This window comes from Gopherus evgoodei, chromosome 4, assembly GCF_007399415.2.
Source record: "Gopherus evgoodei ecotype Sinaloan lineage chromosome 4, rGopEvg1_v1.p, whole genome shotgun sequence".
Taxonomy (NCBI): domain Eukaryota; kingdom Metazoa; phylum Chordata; order Testudines; family Testudinidae; genus Gopherus; species Gopherus evgoodei.
In genome coordinates, this window is record NC_044325.1 from 92,990,954 (window position 1) to 93,010,573 (window position 19,620).

Sequence of the window (19,620 nt, forward strand, 5' to 3'; positions counted from 1 at the left end):
AAATAGAAGTCAGATTCTTCAACCTTTACTCACTTTGTTTAATAAACTACTCCATGAGTAGACCCATTAATTTCAATTACTCAAGAGTAAGAGTGGCAGAATTTGGACATAGATCAATGTACAGTATTTTTAAGACTCTACAACATATAGTCCCCACATCTGGCCCAATCCTGGCTGAGTTTTAAGTAAAGACATATCTATAGATAATTTCGCAAGTTCACTATCTTTGTTCTTTCTAGTATAAATTATATTTAAAGAAAGTCACTTCTCTCATAGAAACTTATTATAGAATTTATTATTTTTAATCTTATGTCCAAATTAGATTCCTTTCATGTTCTATCTGTCCTTCTACTGCTAAGTTAAGAAATAGGTAATACACCTATACTCTGCTTAATTTCACCCCTTCCTGTTTTCTACTTGGCTGCCTTTTTTAATTTTTGTGGTTTGAAAAATATGACAAAATAAAATCATTGTCACATCTAAAGTTAGATCTCAGTAGAGTCAATTACTCTTCTTGGCTGAAATTCCAGCTTCATTAAAGTAAATGGCAAAACCCCTTCTGTCTACAGAAAGAGTATGGAAATATTATTGAGGTTGCAATTGCTTCATACAGTATTATCAGGGCTATGAAAAATAAGGATATTTAACATACACAAAACTGATTTTGAACAAAATCAAATCCTCTTCCACCCAACCCTTCAGTCTGTATAAAGCAAACTCAAACTGGAGCTTTCAGATCTTCAAAAAGGTAAGTACTTTATTTCTAGTTTCCCTCTGGGAGCAGCATGCCTGAAATCTCTCCATAAAGCCTGAAGTTTGAAGCTTCAAGAGGTTCAGATAAATGTCTCTCTCTTTATCCCTGTGGATTTCCACAGTTGCAGCAGCACACTCCTGCTAGCAGTCCCTAAGCTTAAACATATTGAGGATGGAGGAAGAGTTGTCATTGAGCAGGTGGGGCAGCTAAATTCTGGTAGTCATTTCTTCTGCTGAACTGACAGATCCAGAGTCTGTTTACCTTTAGTATAAGGACCATTTATTTAGTCAATCTTGGCTGACAAGGATAATTGGGTTAATTTAGGGGATAATGTCTATTTGTATATTGATCAAATAGGTGGGTTATTGGGTGTTGAACATATGTCCAGGGATAATTTGGGAGAAAGGAGTACATTTTACAATAAGCCTGATCACTGGTGCATTAAAATAGAGATGCAAAATAGGGCACAAATTTTGCTAATATTAAATTCCGGATGAAGTATAGCAAAACTTAAGTGTTCTTGTTTTACCTATTTTTTCTCTTATCTCTTTTCTCACACCTACCTGAATTGCCTACAAAGCTGAAATATTGGGCTAATGGACTCATTAACTACTGGTTACTTGAGCAGAGGGTGAGCTACTTTCCCTCACTCTAGAATGCGTGTTTCCCTCACTGTATTCACTGCAATTGCTGTACTTAGTCCTTACCTACATTTATCCTTTGTTTAATCACCTTTGCTCTGTTTTTGAGTTTCTAACTCAAAAATACGGATTTCATGCTATTGGACTACTAGGACATTGCTGCAATTGGATATTCACATCTAACTAGATTTGGTGTTAGTTATCCCAAGAGTGACTATCACACCTACCATTTTTGTCGCTATTTGTTTAATAGATTAAAGCTGCCATGTACTGCGCCTTAAGATATAGAACCTCTTGAACGTATTCAAATATATTCGCTACTTAAAGGTAGAGGTAGAGCCCTCTTTCTACTTCATTCCAGAGCCACCCCTCCAGAGTCTTTCAGGCCTCAATTCTCTCAATTTCTCAAGTGCTATATTTCCCAGAAACAAAAGGGACAGAGCATATTAGATGTTTCCTTTGTCATCAGTGGAGAATTAGGCTATAGTACATACATCAGTATGCAGGGCAATGGCATTGTTCTGCTGCTGAACACATGGTGCCAAATTCATTGCAGATTTACACTCATGCAGCCCCACTCAAACCAATGCGTTGTAACTCATAATTGAATTGGGCCCACACTGTCCAACCCTGTAGCTGCTCTGATCTACGTTTACTGTACTCTGTTCAGACCACATTATCGTGAAATTTTACTGTGCTTCAACAAAATGTTTGATCCAAGCACAAAAAGGCTTTTATTACATTTTAAGTAATTGCTCTCAACACTCTAGATGATATTTTCAATATGACAAGCTTAGTCATATGGTGAGGAGTGAAATATTTTAGAGATTGCAATCAATTTCCTGCCCAAGACAGGAGGGGTGGGGGACTCCAAACAACCCCTCCCCCAGACCTTATCCCCCACACAAACCAATGTGATATAAGCAAATGCAGTTTTTTCCAATATATATATATATATATTTTTAAAAAAAAAAAAGCATGGGGCCAGACAGTTACACAAGTATGTCCTTAAGCCTGCAGTTCAGCAATGTGAAGCAGAACATCAGCATTCTTTTTCAGTTGCCTCTTTTTTTTTTATTTATTTTGTCAGTAGCCTGATTCAATATTGCAAACACCTTCACAACATACAAAAAAAACCCCCAAATTTGTTTTATCCAGAACATATATCATAATGATTTTTTTTCCTTTTCCAACCTCGAGGGAATTTAAAAGTAAAAAAAACAGTAAAACTATGACAACAGCACCTTGACATTGTTTTAATTCCAACGCTATCAGAAGTTAAAAGCAGTAAACAGATATAATACGAACAGGAATAAAGATACTTACTGTCTAAAATGTAAACGGAATGTTTTGGTTCAAATTTTTTTTCTGAAAGAGGACAGTTTATCATCAATTCACAATTGAAGCAGCATGCAATTTTATTATTTTTTTAAACTTTTTACGTTTTCAATTCTTGGCAACGGCAACAAACCACAATGTTATCAAGGAATGTAATGCAGAGACTTATTTGTTTTAGTTGTGCGCAAATGACATTTGTTCCCCCTTCAGGTCATGGATATGTTCAATAAATAGACTGTGGAACCACTGTACTGTATAAACTTCAGTTATACATGCAGTCCATAAAATTATTATTTTACTGAATAATTTACCCTGTTATGTATATATACAAATAGATAATTTTGTCTCAATATAATCTATACAACATGAATCCACTATCTTCCCCTTTTAATGGTCAATGTACATACACAGGAAGTGTCTATTCTTATAAACCGCCAGCCAACTCTCTTTTTGTTATCCATGGTGAGAGCTCGCACATAAGACTGGGTAGTTCGGCACTGGGAATTCCAGTGCCTCTTGTCTATGCCCCTGCAACCCTCTTTTGTGTAACCTTTGGGATTGCATTTGGTCTCATAGAAGTATTGCTTCAGTTGGCCTTTGGGTACTGGGACTTTTTCAAGGACCGTAACCGTTGCCCCAGACATGTCCACTGCAGTCTTTTTCTCTGCTGCTGTTACCCACTCACTAGTACTGTCACACACGCTCAGCTCCCCTCGGCGAGCAGGGTCAGAGTGGCGCCGGACCCTCATGGACATATTTGCAGCATCCAAGTAATTTTTGTACTCCTCAAGCAGAAAGAGCAATGGGGGCTCCAAAGGCACTTGACTGCTTAGCATAACCCGAGATGTGTACAAGTCGGCATCCTTGTTTTCCTCACTGGGCTGGACGTCCTGTTCCTCATCTAGAAGCTCCTCTATGACATGTTCAAAAGTGTCTGCCAATGATGTCAGTCCTCTTGAACCAGTGTTGGGCCCACTTAGGCTCTCCAGAGTCCCATGGGTCCGAAGACCTGGGTAAGCCAAGCTGCCTAGTCCTCTGACACTTGCTTCTTTCATAGGGGCAGCTTTCATGCAACTGAAGTATGAAATAACCATAGTAAGGAAAAGGATGGTCATCACTCTTCTTACTTGGTGGAACTGTTAAGGACAAGACGAAAAACAGAGATTTAAAATGTCATAGGGGCCAAAACAAATCCATATCCATTTAGTTGACCTGTTACTCATGTAACAGCTGTTATGAACATCAGTTGCACAAAGGTGCAGATTAATATCAATGGTGCATTATTGTTTCCATTTTATCAAGAGACACTCAACATTTGTCCTTTGATTTATATCTTCAGCTAACACATAGGGCAACGAATGGGCAACCCTGCCCAAGGTCCTTCACTAATAAATGCCACACTTCAGATACTATATCAGTTTACGATTTAATGATCTACCATTTGTGGTGCGAGTGTAACAGCAGATTAGAAATGGCACTAAACATCTACAGAACAAGTAAGAATTTGAAGAGTGTCAGAGATAGCTGTGTACTTGTAACAGACAACGTATTTTAACCTTGAAGCTGAGATGTAAAGTTGGGCTACCTTCTCTTGTGCTACTAAAACAAATTTGAGGTTGTGTACATCACAACATAAATATTCTGGGCAAAAAGTAATTAGCTATGCATTTAGTCCCTGTCCATACTGCAGTTTGAACTGTGCTAGCAACAGCCATATGAAATAAAAGTTGCTCTGCCAGAACCCGCTCCAGCAGCTGTTTTCCTGTGCGGTTGTTGCTCATGTGGGTCAAACAAGATTTCCATTCTGAGTGCTCCACAGGTATTTTATTCTGAGGAGTGTTGTGGCCCAAACCATGTCACAGACTGTCTGCCTGAGGTTGTCTGTAGCACATGTGGACACAACCACCATAAGCTGTAACTATGGTTTGAAAAATACTTTCAATCACCAATAGAAGCTATACAATTACTGGGTGTTTGCAGGCTTACTTCTTGCCTAAGAGTAAGTGTGTACAGAAATTGACTATGCAACCAGACAAACCGTCACAGAGTTAATACTATAATAAACACTTAAAATGCAGCCTAAGTAAATAAATTGTTTGTATCACCTGAATGTGATGGAAATATTTCAACACACGTTATATTGAAAGGACAATAATAAAACCGCTGTAAGGTAACTAGGAAGGGCCAAATCCTACAGTCTTTATTCAGGCAAGCTAGCTGTCAAACTCAGCATTGATTTCAATGAAAGTTTTCCTGAGTAAGGGCTGGTCTACACTAGGGGAGGGGATCGATCTAAGATACGCAACTTCAGCTACGTGAATAGCGTAGCTGAAGTCGAAGTATCTTAGATCGAGTTACCTACTGTCCTCACGGCGTGGGATCGATGTCCGCAGCTCCCCCTGTTGACTCTGCTACCGCCGTTCACGTTAGTGGAGTTCCGGAGTCAACAGGAGCACATTCAGGGATCGATATATCGCATCTAGATGAGACGCAATATATCAATCCCCGAGAAATCGATTGCCACCCGCTGATACGGCCAGTAGTGAAGACGTACCCTAAGAATGGCAACATTTGGTTCCAGTGCTTGAGCACAGCAGAGATAGCATGAACCAGCCATTAGGGCCCTGCCACCACCTCAGATGTTTTAAATATCATGACTGTCTGGTTTGCCTTTTGTCTCTCACATTCAGCCCACAATCTGGGGTGTGAGGCGGGCAAAGTGTGTGATAAGAGAAACAGCATGCAGTATGGAAGAGGAAGAGTGAGGGAGTGGTTTATATATTATCAAAACCCACAACACACACCCAGTAGAATTAACAGAATTTGTTCCTATCAGCACTTCAGAATCTGATAGGATGTCTATCCACCTCCCCTTTGTTTTGTCTTTTCAGTTTATAAGCGCTTCAGAGCAGGAACTGTCTCTTGCTATGTCTGTCTGTGCAGTGCACATTTTAGATGCTACATTGCACATTTTAGGTGCTCCTTTAATAAGAAATCCATACAATCCTTGAAACCCCTCAGTGACAAAGAGATCTGTGTTTGCTGATCTGAAATTGCTGCTACAACATCTTCTAAGTCCACTTGTTACTTTTTCCCCCTTCCGATCCCTGCTCATGCCAGTTCACTGCTTGCTAGAAAGCAATGGCATTGTTCACATTTTTGAAGCAGCAGCTAATGTTCATTTCAGTGCTTTTGAAGTTCATTCGGAAGTACCTCATACTTGGCATGCATACTGGAGTAAATGCTGTATTTGTCTGGCAACAGGGTGCTCTGTAGAAATCTTACTTCATCTCCTACAAATATTCTGTGGGAAACCAGTACTCCCAAATTTGCAAGAGGAAAAGACCAAACAAAAAAGCTCACATGCTAGAGGGACACTGCCCAGGTTTTAGGGCCCAACATTCACTTAGTTTAGGGTTATTTCTTACAAGAAGAATTTACTTGAGGGGTGAGTTGAGCTGGGGAGATCCTCATGTCCAAGTCATCCTTCCTGTTTAAGTATGTCATTGTGGCATAGACAAACTGAAATTAAACAAACCTGATGGCTGTGACTCACAGGAACATAGTATTTCTTCTAATGATGAGGAACAATAATCTTTTGTACATAAATGGTGTTTTTCATCCTTTGGATCTCAAAGCATCTTACAGACTGGGTATCATTATTAATATAAACATAGATTTATCTTACTGGCAGACAGGGCACCTATGGCACTGAGAGATTATGCTCCCATTGGTACAGCTGCACCCAAGAACTGAGACACTGAAAAATCTGTAAACATTTTGAAAATCCTGCCCTCAGTGGTTTGCCCAAGGTCACACAATAAGTTAACAGCAGAGCTAGGAACAGAACCAAGATCTTATGGCTTCCATTCAAGTACACATTGCTGTTGTTATTATTTATATTACAATAGTGCCCAGAGGCCCCAGCCAATATCAAAGTTCCATTGTGCAGGGAGCTGTACAATCATAAAATAAAAGACAGTCCCTATGCCAAAAACCTTACAGTCTAAATAAGGATTAAACATGCCAAGTGAGTGTAAAACACAACAGGATGCGGAGGGGAGAGACAAAGGTAAGTGCAATAGGGACACACATATGAGCTAGGTGTTCAGTTTGGAGGCCTCAAAGTTTGTTTTAAAATTAGGTAAGTAAATGAGTGACAGAATAAATCACTAACAAACTACCTACCTAGGCAGTTTATAGTGGGCATCATGATAGCAATGGGTTTTAAGAAGGGATTTAGAGGAGAAGAGACCAGTGGCTCTGAAAAATGATTTAGGTTATACATTTCACCAGTAGTGGCTGTAGCTGTTTTGCTGGTCAAGATGGAAAATGTTTTTGGCGGCTCCCATCCCTAAGAGTGGCTGAGGGGCAGGGGGAAAGCCAGCCAAAACTGAGTGGCACAGCAGTTCAGCGCCTCTGGAAGTTGGCATCCAGGTGATTGCCCTACACTCCCCTTTCTCCCCCAGAGTCAGCTATAAGAGATAGCATGAAACAGAGACATGACAATGCTTGTGGGAGACCAAAAAAAAAAAAAAAGGTTCAATCCATTAGTCCACAGATATCCTCTGCCAGCTGGCCATTGGTCCATCCAGTCTGTCAGTGCTCAATACCCACTGCTTCAGTCAGTTACCACCCACAGTACACCTAACCAGTAAGAACTGGTAGAAAAGAATCCACCCTAATCCTGATCAATTTACCCCCAGAGCATGACATGGGATTATCTTTATCACACGTAAGTAATCTGGAGGGATAGGGGCTGAAGTCCAATTAGGCTTTGAATCCTATTAACAATTCTCTCAGCCATCTTTTACATTGCCAGAGTTGCATAACAATAGCACACATGTAGATTTGTTGATATAACAGGTCAGCATACCATGGCTTTTTTTCCCTTTTAGCAATTTAGCCTGGCAGCAAACAAAAAAACTATATCTGGAATCCACCATTAAGGCACCATAAACACACATTTCTGAGAAGTGACTTTTGAAACCTAAAATTTCAACAGCCTCCCCTTTAAATGAGTTATGCGTCAAGTACCAATGGATATGTAACATCTCAAAAGATTGGTTGGTCTGTATTGCTTTATAGAGAAAAGAGACTGCTAGTAACTTGTGCATTGGGCACATTCATTATCTCTGGCAAAGAATGATGTCCAAATGTGCTAATGTGGTGGGAAATCCTTTTAACACACACAAAACCTTTTCATTTCATAGGCAACAGTGCGCTCATATTGGAAGCACAGATGCAGTCACACAAGGTCTGCTAATCTTGTAATAATGAGGTCACAATGGATTGAGAGTGTTTTAAATCTCAGTGCACAGATAAAAATCTTTCAGCCACTTTCAAAAGCTGGAGACTTTTTCTTTGTTACGTTAAAAGTATTACCCCAGGCACTGCAAATTTACGATGAATGCAAGTTTCATATCTCACTTAATGAATTGGTACCAGATCCTTAATATTGTAATATCCATATCAAAAGAGTCACTGAAAACAGTTAGAATGTGAGTTTTCAATTTTTTCCCTTCTACTCCCAGATCAATAAGAGTTACTGCCTGTTCCATTACAGTAAATGTCTTGTAAATCCAAATACCAATGCAGATTCATAGACTCTAGGACTGGAAGGGACCTCGAGAGGTCATCGAGTCCAGTCCCCTGCCCTCATGGCAGGACCAAATACTGTCTAGACCATCCCTAATAGACATTTATCTAACCTACTCTTAAATATCTCCAGAGATGGAGATTCCACAACTTCCCTAGACAATCTATTCCAGTGTTTAACTACCCTGACAGTTAGGAACTTTTTCCTAATGTCCAACCTAAATCTCCCTTGCGGCAGTTTAAGCCCATTGCTTCTTGTTCTATCATTGGAGGCTAAGGTGAACAAGTTTTCTCCCTCCTCCTGATGACACCTTTTTAGATACCTGAAAACTGCTATCATGTCCCCTCTCAGTCTTTTCTTTTCCAAACTAAACAAACCCAATTCCTTCAGCCTTATGGATGCACTCCTGTTTGCTGCTTAGCTACTGTGTTATATGAGCCAGAGGAGGGAAAAAGAGAAGAGAGCTGTATTTGCCTATCTTCCAATCTGCTTTACTAGCAGAATTTCTAAATACCCTTTACTATTGTATCAGGGGCGGGGGGGTGGGGACAGGGGGGAGAGCATCTGTCCAGAATCAGTGCATGGTACTTTCCCTTTCCATGTGTGGAAAGACAACCTCAATGAAACCTTGCATGGAGGTGCCTCAGCAATTCCAGGAGTCTGCACACAGGCTGGGCTATGACAATTGTCCCTCTCCCACATGGGGAACAGTGACAAATATACCTAGAAGTTAACGCAGCATGCATGCCCTTTCACTTTCCCGAGAGGGCCCCAGGGCACAGAGCCAAAAGATGTGAAACGGGACCACTAAGCCAGTACAGATGCACAGGAGCCCTGTGCGGATCATCCTTTTTCTGTAGCAGATCCATGGGGATCTCTGGGATATTCCAGGATTCGGGGACAGAACCTCTGCCTATTTTGCTAGGGAGAGGGTGGTGGCCAACTTCCTGCAATGATATAGTAACTCAGTTTTCCTCCCTGCCACAGCCTTCCTGACACTGCTTTTTCCTTTTGGTCAACCAGGGCAAAATCTCCCCTTTCAACTCAAAACACAGACCAGGACCTGATCCTGCATGTTCTCTATGGGGGCTGCAACATCTTTCCATCGTTTATGCATTTGGATGATGTGTTAGGCTTCAACACAAGCTTGACACAATACATGTTTTATTATTAGTTTGTACTGTGGTAGCAGCTAGAAGTCCTGACTGAGAACAAAGCCCTGTTGTGCTAGGCACTCTACGTGCACATTGTAAGGGATGGCCCCTGGCCCAAAGAGTTTACAGTATAAATAGCCAAGATAAAGGATGTATTATTTTGGCACAGGGAGAACTGGGGCACAGAGAAATTAAGAGAATTCTCCGAGATCACTCAGGAAGCCTGTGGCAGAGCTTTGGAATTGAAATGAGATCCCTTGAGTCTCAGCCCAGTGTTTTGACCTCAGAAACATCCTTCTTCCCTAATACAGCTTGGCAGAGCAAAACCAGCAACAAGTCAGGTCATACACCACATGGTCCTAAACTCAGATAAACCTATCCTGGTCTGGACTGGTGTAACGCCACTGAAGTCAATGGAATTATATTGGTGTAAGTGAAGTCTGAAGCAGGCCACATAACTGTAACAATGGGAAGGCAACTGATTAAATGCAGGCCTTGCCAGGACTAGTTTACATCTGAATTTAATTACATATCTGTATAATCCCTCCAATAAAACAAATATTTGCATTTAATGAGACTTCATTGAAATATAAAATAGTATAATTATATAGATACGTAATTTAAGCAGATTATAAAAAGATTAACAGGTTCTATTTCCAACAGAGAAACCTAGTCAATAGCTATGCATAAGTACATTTCTCCACTGGATCTTGACACTAAAGCCACATGGTTTTGAAAGTTAAAATAAAGGGAACAAATTAGGCAGTGAATGGTACATTAGACCTTTAAATTCATCAGAATGGAACCCCAGGTGGAAGATATAATTAGCAGCAAGAAACTATTCAATTTCTGTCTTGCCATTTTCTAAGCCTTTTTTTAAGTTCAATTTGCTAAATTTTAGTGAATGGCATAGGCATGAGTTCCTGCTCTTTGTATCATTACAGAAGCGTGTGAACAGATACCAAAATGAAATGCATGTCAGCACATGATTTGCAAAGACTAAATGTACTGAGAACAAACAAGATTAACCTTTAACGCATGCATGATGTTTGATGCATGTAGGTTATCCTTAGGGCTATTTATACATCCAACTTTATAATTATTTTTTATTACTGAAAACGAAGGAAAAAAAACACATACACAAGACACAATCTAATGAATTAGCGTGTTCATAAATTGTTGCATGATGTGAGGGAAGAATTATTCCCTGCTCATGCTGGTGCTTATTGCTTCTTCAGGTAATAATACCAACCAGCTATGTTGCCAGAGATGGCAGCGACAGAACTACACAAGCTAGCTGCTATTTGGAAGTAAAGCTGCAAGAAAGTCTGAGTTTGTTGCAAACTACGTCTTGTGAAAATGAGACATTCTTATTGTCTCACAAGAGTGTATCACAGCTGCTATACAACAATAATACACTGTATGACTGTGATAGCCAGCCTGTGGCTCTGGGGAAGTGTATATCTATGCAGGATACCTTATGGGGTTTTTGTGAAGTCCCTAAGTTTGACCAGAGCTCTTGCACCCAAGAAAGAGGAGAGATACCAAACAGTAATCAGGGGAGGGGAAAGGAAAGAGGCAAACTGAGTTTCAGAAAGCCACAAAACAATTGTGCCATGATGTCCTAACATTACATTGAAACAGGGCCATCCTTAGGATTTATGGGGCCCTAGACAGTATTATTAAACTGGTGCCCCTATGCCGGATGGCAGCCCAAGCTCACAGCCTGGTGGGGGAGGGGGAGGAGGGACTTGACAGCAAAGGTTAATGAGATGCCCGGCCTGCCTCATGGTGGCAGAGAGTCACAGTTCCCTGCAGAGAATTCCATGCCCTCTCCCTCATGCAGAATGGACATGAAGAAAGTACCTAATTAAAAGCACTAAAATTTGGGAATAAAAAATGACAGTCACAGGTTTTTTGATATGCCCTGAAGTTTGTCAGAGATTTATTTGCAAAAACTTCATAGTAAGGGTGAGTCAGCTGTCCTGCTGAATACAACATTACATATAATGGAATACATGATGCAGCTCTTCTCTGTTTTATATTTTCTTAATCAGTATTTCTAAACTGAATTTATATTTTAAATGTACTCAAATCTTAAACCAGCGTTCCAGATTACTACATATTTAACTCACTGAAACAAAGACATTCTTTTAAATTAATCAGAGAGGTTTAGTGTGTTCATAACAATGTTCATTGCTTTTAGAAAAAGGGAACAGTAATTTACTTTGTGTGATCTCCATAACAAGAGACATGGTTATGAAATTTCACCAACTTAAAAAAAATATGTTTCCAAAGATTTTAGGTATAACAAGGATTTTGTCTTACTAAGGTACTGATTTTGCTGGAGAGTTCTTTTAAAACTAGTTCGTCGGATAGTCAGAAGTAAAGAAAGGGAAACTCTTTGTCCAGCTATCTGGAAGGGAAGGACTGTTGTCCCTTTAAGGGCTCTCTTCAGTGGGGAGTGAGGGTAGAGGTGGTGAAGGGATGGACAGAAAGGACACAGAAAGACTTGGAAGCACTTTTTGTTTTTACTATAGTAATTAAAATGTGTATTTTAGATAAGGGAGGTCTTTTGAAGGATTTATTTAAAAAACTGTATGTCTGAAGATCCACACATTTATGGCTAAAGATGATTGTGCATCTAAAACTCTATGCAAGCATTTTTTAGAAATGTGATTTTATAATCTTCACCAGCTCACTAATGAAATATTTTTAAAGCAATTTTTAAACTAAGATCCTGTAGACTGACATGTTCTGTGTAAATATTACATTAATGCACAACTGTTTTTGTCAGTAAAGTCAGAAACTGACAGTATAAAAATTTATTTGGGCATAAGCTTTTGTGGACACCTGTCAGTATATACCTTGGGGTTGGCAAATGCCTGTTAAATGGCTTTATTACCCCTTGAATGTCTCTTTAACAGTTTCAATGTTGTGCTAATAAGTCTGGCAGGCTGGAGGTTTCTTCACTTTTAACTACTAGATTCCCTCCCAAGGAAGACTCACCAGGCTAGAGCAGCCATCTGTGGGAGCCTGCAGGAAGGGTCAGAACAGGGATAGGAAAACAAGAGGGTGGCACTAAGACCCAGTGGTGCCCCAAATTTTCAGGTGCCCTACGCAGCTGCCTATGATGCCTATGCCTAAGGACGGCCCTGCATTGAAATAGCTTGGTGGTGCTGCTGGTAGCACTAGTCCTATAAATTCTTGGGACTGGGAAAGCTATGGGGCAAGGATGGGGAGATGGTTCCCCCAAATTTCAGCGAAGCATGCCCAGCTGTTCCAAAATGAACTCCTCTCTCCATCTCATACCCAAGGTCTTCTTGACCCCCCAAAATACTTGAGGCATGAGCTCCTGGTAGCACCTTCATTAGGCTGACCTAAGAGAGGCCCACTGTACCCACTCTGAGAGGTGCAGACAATGCAGAAGATGGCAGCATAGGCAGGTGAGGAAAAGGCAGGACAGCCTTTCAAGCCTAGCAGCTCAGTGATGTCACAACTCTTGTTCACCTTCATGTCAGCAGAGTGGTGATGTCCATTGGATGGGGGTGCGGGTGTGTGTGTTCATGGCCACACTGTTCGCTAGCTGGGAATGGGTGACAGGGGATGGATCACTTGGTGATTACCTGCTCTGTTCATTGCCTCTGGGGCACCTGGCATTGGCCACTGTCAGAAGACAGGCTATGGGGCTAGAGGACCTTTGGCCTTTCTAATGTTCTTATTATTTTAATACTTCTACAATGGGAAATGGTTGTTTAGCTCACCACACACACAGCCTTCCTAGATGTTTGTATGATACCCAGCACTTTGGAGACCTGATCTGGATTGGGTAGGGTGACCATATGTCCAGTTTTGGCTGGGACAGTCCCTTTTTAAAACTCTGTTCCGGCCATCCCGACTTTTTTTTTTTTCCTCAAAAGGAGGCATTTGTCCTGTTTGCTCTTGCTGACTTGATCAGTTGGCAAGAGCAAACAGGACAAATGAATACTTTTGTCAGAAAAGTGGGGTGTAGTGTGGCAGAACTGGGGAGGGGGAGAGTGCAGATGCCAGCCCCCTGCAGCAGGGAAGGCAGGGTTGGGGAGGAAGCATTCCATAATAGGAGGGGCAGCAGGGTTCCAATGATGGGTTGACAGACTCCTGAGGGGTCCCCCCTACAGGGTTCTAGCCATGGGCAACAGTCTCATGCGAGAGGGATGGGGGGGCCTCAGGTGAGCAGCTGGGAGAGTCCTGTTTTCTCTTTGGGAAATATGGTCACCCTAGGACTGGGGCCTCTGAGCACTACCACAGTGAATAAAAACAACAGCAGCTTTCCAAAAAGGAGTTCACCTTCCGATAGAGGCCATGAGTGGGACACTCCACTCAAAATGGGAATAATTTTCAGAAACTTGTGAGCATGTGAATATGGGACTATCACTGAAGAAGTTCTGCAGACTGAGCTACAGAAAGTGCTAATGAGCATCCACTAATACAGGATAATGCACTAACCAGAAAATAGCTTAAAACTGAAATACCTAACAATGTGGAAGAAGCATCACTCAAATATCTTAGCTACCAACAGGTTCATTTTACTTACCAGTAGCTGAGTACGGGGGGGGGGGGGTAGGAGGAGGGGTGGGGAGGGATGCCATATTTCTTGCACCATTCTATCAGAACTATACAGAAAAGCCATGACTTCCAGGAGTGAGGTCCAAGCATCAGCAAAGACTGATCACTGGAAGTAACCTTGATTTCCAAACGTAGGTAAGCTCTGAAAACTGCATGCAACAATCTTAGCACCACTTACACTTGCGATATTACATCAAAGGATTGATTCAGCAGAAACATTGAACAGTTCTTTCCTGACGAGACAGATTCCTTTATGGAACTGATCACTCCTTTTAACTCTGCAGTGAAATATATATAACCAATCTATGTCAATAAGTTAGCCAGTTCCACAATGAGGGTATTTTTATCTTCTCAATAAATGAACAAGCCATGATTTGCTCTCCTTCAATAGTCAAATTAGGGTTGCCAACCCTCCAGGATTGTCCAGGAGTCTCCAGGAATTAAAGATTAATCTTTAATTAAAGATTATGTTGTGATGAAATCTCCAAGAATACATCCAACCAAAATTGGCAACCCTAAGAGCCATTAGTACTGAAACTCATGCCTAGCTGGACTGCAGCCATGAGCATGCCAGCACATGAGTTGTCATACCAGTTTTGTTTGGTGCTTAGGTCGCCTATCAGCAACGGGAAAACTTGCAGAACCTCCCATATAAGAACATTGCTGCAAGCACTAATTCCTTTCTGGCCACCTACAGGGGGCCACATAGGTGGCAGTTTGGATCAGATGTAAGCAATAGACAATGCACGGCTCAGGTTGCTAGGAGGACTAAAGATTAAGAAGTATAATGCTCAGGTGACACATTTGCCCCATGATATGGGTAGACAGACAAAGCTGTACAGCCTCAACTGGCCCTGTGTGCTTTCTAGATAGGAAGAAAGCAATAGGGACACTACACACATTTGTTCTATGCAAGATACTTACCTGTGTTGAGGTCTTGACTGTGTGCGGCCTTGATCTAGGTGACAGAATACCTGACTGGATATCTTGCTGTTAGCCATAGTCAGTCCTCAAAATGAAGTAAATCCAGGGCCGGCGCTACCATTTAGGTAGCCTAGGCAACCGCCTAGGGCGCCAGGATTATTGAGGGGGTGGCATTTTGCCAGGGGGGAGGCAGGCGGCTCCGGCTGACCTGCCACAGGCATTCCTGAGGAGGGTCCCTTGGTCCCCGGCTCCGGTGGAGCTGCCGCAGTGGTGCCTGCGGACGGTCGGCTGCTCCCGCGGCTGCGGTGGACCTCCCGCAGGCATGCCTGCGGCAGGTCTACCAGAGCCACGGACCAACGGACCCTCTGCAGGAATGCCTGCGGCAGCTCCACCAGAACCGCGGGATTGGCACGGGGGCCGGCAAAATGGCCGTGCGTCTAGGGCGCGAGAAACCCTGGCGCCGGTCCTGAGTAAATCAACAGTTTGCTGTGATGATCATGATCCAAAAACTGGAAATGCCTGTTACCAGAGCTCTGACGGGTATTAACGTAAACTGTGCCTGTATTTGTTAGTGGTGTTCAGAGCCATCTTCTATCCATTCATCCCACATTTGGACTTCTCTCAGAACATGCTCGGTCCATTCATCAGCATGGCATCTCTGTAGGGATACTTTCCATATATGGGCAAGGGTTAAAGCTTACATTCAGGTTCCAGAGTGGCCTCAGGAAGTCCAATAAAGGCAGGAGTCCAAAATTCCATGGAATGTAAAGGACAATATTGGTTTGTTAGTAACAATCTAACTGGTTAGTGGTTGAGCTCAGGAAGTTTGAAAAGCCTCCATCGTCTACGCCATGGTAGGGAATTTTTGTTGAACACAGACATACTCATTAGAAAGCTAAACCACCTTTGTCACGGCACTAAAGCAGCATCCTAGGAATTGCTGCATGTGTTCCACCCTTTGATTCCATGCTTTGAATCTTTGAAGATAACATGTTACTCACCAGTAGCAATATTAAAATATTACCAGAAATACAATACAGATATTTGGATATGGAGCACAATCTTTTTTAAAAAAAATTGATAATGATGATTTATAATTTCTGATTACAAGCATCATGCAGTAGAATCCACAGTATCATTGTGGTAAATCAAGGTGGTTTTTTGTTTGTTTGTTTAAATATATTCTAGTGAATACAAAACAGTAGCCTTACAGAAAATATAGGGCAAGAGTAAGATAACTCTTTTGTCAGGCCCCTGTCCTTGCTCCCAAATGTAAATGGAATGACTTCTTTTCTTGAAGGAATGTTCCGCTGTTTTGTATTTCTGGAACATTTAAATTATTTCTTTCCCTACAAATAAAAAAAAATGTGTGTTTGCCCCTTGTCTGAGCAACTGTTTTTTTTATAGTTTACTAATAAACTTATATTTTTCCTCCCAGTTTTCCATGATAATTAATTCAGCAAGTGGTAACACAGGTTTATTTCATACTTGTCACTAGATCCAATGACAGGCTCCCTACTACCCTGAGACATTATTTCCATCAGAATTAAAAGGTTCACTGCTCTGGTAAATCCCAGAAGGGCATAGGGGGCCAAATCCTTAGCTAGTGTATACTGGTAAATGAAGCTATGCTGATTTACACCAGCTGAGACTATGGCCCAGTATTTCCATGGACTGATCTCATGGGAATGAAATTAAATAAGGTTACCACCTGAACATCTGCATCAGAGCAGCACAATCTTTTGCCAGACAGAAGACAGATTCCAGTGAGACAGACTCCTCACACTCAAGACTCCTCAGGGGCAGATGCATATTTGTGAATGATTATATTTTCAGTACAACTATGCAACAAAGGTGGCTGATTGGAGTGTAGATGGCTTCCCAAACATGAATCTCCCCCCAAAATGTATCCTATAACTATTTGCAGAAGTGTACAAGTAGCGCTAACTTACTCTGTAAGCCAGGGGTCTGCAACCTTTCAGAAGTGGTATGCCAAGTCTTCATTTATTCACTCTAATTTAAGGTTTCACGTGTCAGTAATACATTTTAACATTTTTAGACGGTCTCTTTCTATAAGTGCATAATATATAACTAAACTACGGTTGTTTGTAAGGTAAATACAGTTTTTAAAATGTTTAAGAAGCTTCACTTAAAATTAAATTAAAATGCAGAGCCCTCCAGACCGGTGGCCAGGACCCCGGCAATGAGAGTGCCACTGAAAATCAGCTTGCATGCCGCCTTTGGCACACGTGCCATAGGTTGCCTACCCCTGCTATAAGCAGTGATACATAAAAGATAGCCTGTCCCAAACTAACACTCCATTCTCCACTTAGAAATGCTTCGCTTCTGGGAAATCCACACACAAACACAGCTGGGGGAAGAGGGAAAATGGTCTTGTTGCCAAGGTACAGCTCTTGTTGCAAGACTCTTCAAGCTCCAAATGGAGGGAAGCACTCTAGCCACTACAGAACATAGCCAACCCATACATATTACTCATCCATTTTGCAAAGCTCTCTTTAGCAACACTAGATTCACTCTGTTTCTTACTCAGCAAGAGGCATGGCTGCTGATTAAAACCTTAGGGGTATTATTTTGAATACATATGCTAGCTCACTCCCATCTGTGTTGTTAATTAGTTCCTGACTGTAGGTTAAATGTAGGGCATGTTGTCACAAGCCCAAGGTGGGGTGGCCAGACCGCCTGCTCTTGCCATATGGCTTTTTTCCCTCTCCCCCCTGAACACTTCAGTTTTTAACCTGATCTCTGTGCTTCTAATATGAGGGTTCAACAACAAAATAAAAAAATATATATTGTTAAAATTGAAATGACATGCTAATGTAGAAACATGCTCTCCCATGCTGAGGCAGCTCTTCCAGAGTATTGATTTGAGACACATCACAGCTTCCGTGGCTCATACACAATGATTATGCTCCAAGTGAAAGCAGCTTAAGAAAAGCCGGAGATAACTATTCACATGTAGAACAACTACTGCACAAGTAGCGGATAGCAAAGGCTGCAAAAAACATTGCCCTAGGAGGACTGCATAATATTTTGCCAGGAATGTGAGGATCACACCTTAATTTGTTTAAAATGGAGAAGAATAGAGTTGCCATATCTGTAATACAGATACATTGCCTGGGGAGAGGATGAGATCCAGTATGCAGAGCTCCATCTTGATCCAAGCAATGGAAAAAAAAATCAAAATATATTGGATTCCATCATTTCCAAGGCCACATCTCTCTATTCAAGGTAAGAGGGCCCTGGGTCATATCACAGAACTCAACGGATCGAATTTTGGGGTACACTTGAAGACTACCAATCATCAGAAGTGCTAAGAACTTGCAATTCCGTGCAAAATCAATTCCCAGTGAGCTGAAGTTGATTACAGAAGTAAACTGCAGGTGCTCTGCGCCCATCAGAATTTGACCCTAAATCTGTTCGCTTCAGAGCAGCCTTTGTTTAAACTCCTTCATGGCTTTACTCTGTCGTGTTTTCCATTTCTCATATAATGGCTACTGGCCCATTAGCAAGGAGGTTATAGAAGAATTTTCCAAGTGCATGATTTTAATATTCTCATACAACATGGGCTCTGTTCAGCAAAAGATCAGTGTTGAACCAAGCTAAAACACATCTGGGTGATTAAGCTTTCTGCACTACTTCTGTGGAACTGTCACCCATAGATTTCCGAAAACCACAGGCAGAGACTTCATAGAGATTTAGCGCTCAGCTCTCTTATAGCCTTATATAATATTATTATTCAATGTTGTCTTTCAGAATCTTATTCTCTCACAGGTCCTGTGTGAACTTTTGGTTTTGAATGGGCAAATAAATCATCATTAGTTTTTTTGTCATTGATCTTTATCATTGTAAAGCTGGAAAAGTAAATTTTGTGCCAAGGTCGGTAAATGTTATGACAATTTTATAGGGCAACTTTAAGAGGGACTTAAAAACACTGCATCATTTGGCTTGTGCTCCAAGGAAAACATGTCATCGAGATATGGGACAGGGCTCTTTAACAAACCAGATTCTGTCAAGAGAAACTAGATATCTTTGTTTATGAGTACCACTATTATGGGGCTGGATGTTTCTGCGCTGTTACATGCAGTTGTATTGCCTTGATGTTTTCCCCATCACATGCACATGAGTGCATGTGGATAAACAATTGCTTAGCTCACCTTTCTACTGTTTCCTTTAAGTATCCTGCATATTCCAGGTTGTTTCCCTCATACAGAAATAAACTTCGCATAACTTCTCTTTGCCTCTCATAAAACAAAACAAAACAAAAGACAAGGATCTCCTTGCGGACCAATCTGCATGGATGCACCTGTGGTGAGCTGCCAATATTTTGCACTGAAAAGATAATCTGTGACTTTGTCACAAGCCGTAAAGTTTAGATCTGGATCCAAATCCTACAGAAGTTCAGAGGTGTTCAGATCTGGTTTTGATTCAGCCCACTAGGGCTGAAGGACAGTAAGGATAAAGGGGAGCCATGAAGTTCAGGACTTTACCATATTCATCTGTGTTTGGATCTTGGGCACTGGTTTAGACTCATTGCCAACTTGGACTTGTCTGTGTTTTTTCTTCCCCCTTGGATTCCGTTGTCAG

General features: G+C 41.4%; 1 protein-coding gene across 4 annotated transcripts in view; it reads right to left on the reverse strand.

Moving 5' to 3' along the window:
• Window positions 1-432: 432 nt before the first annotated feature.
• The window catches only part of BDNF (brain derived neurotrophic factor), a 49,917-nt gene continuing 30,729 nt past the window's right edge, over window positions 433-19,620 (reverse strand). For all 4 annotated transcript variants that reach the window (XM_030560212.1, XM_030560214.1, XM_030560213.1 and 1 more), the window contains exon 2: window positions 433-3,869. In XM_030560212.1, the coding sequence (XP_030416072.1) occupies window positions 3,108-3,869 (762 nt within the window). In that variant the 3' untranslated portion in view covers window positions 433-3,107. The remainder of the gene's footprint in view (window positions 3,870-19,620) is intronic.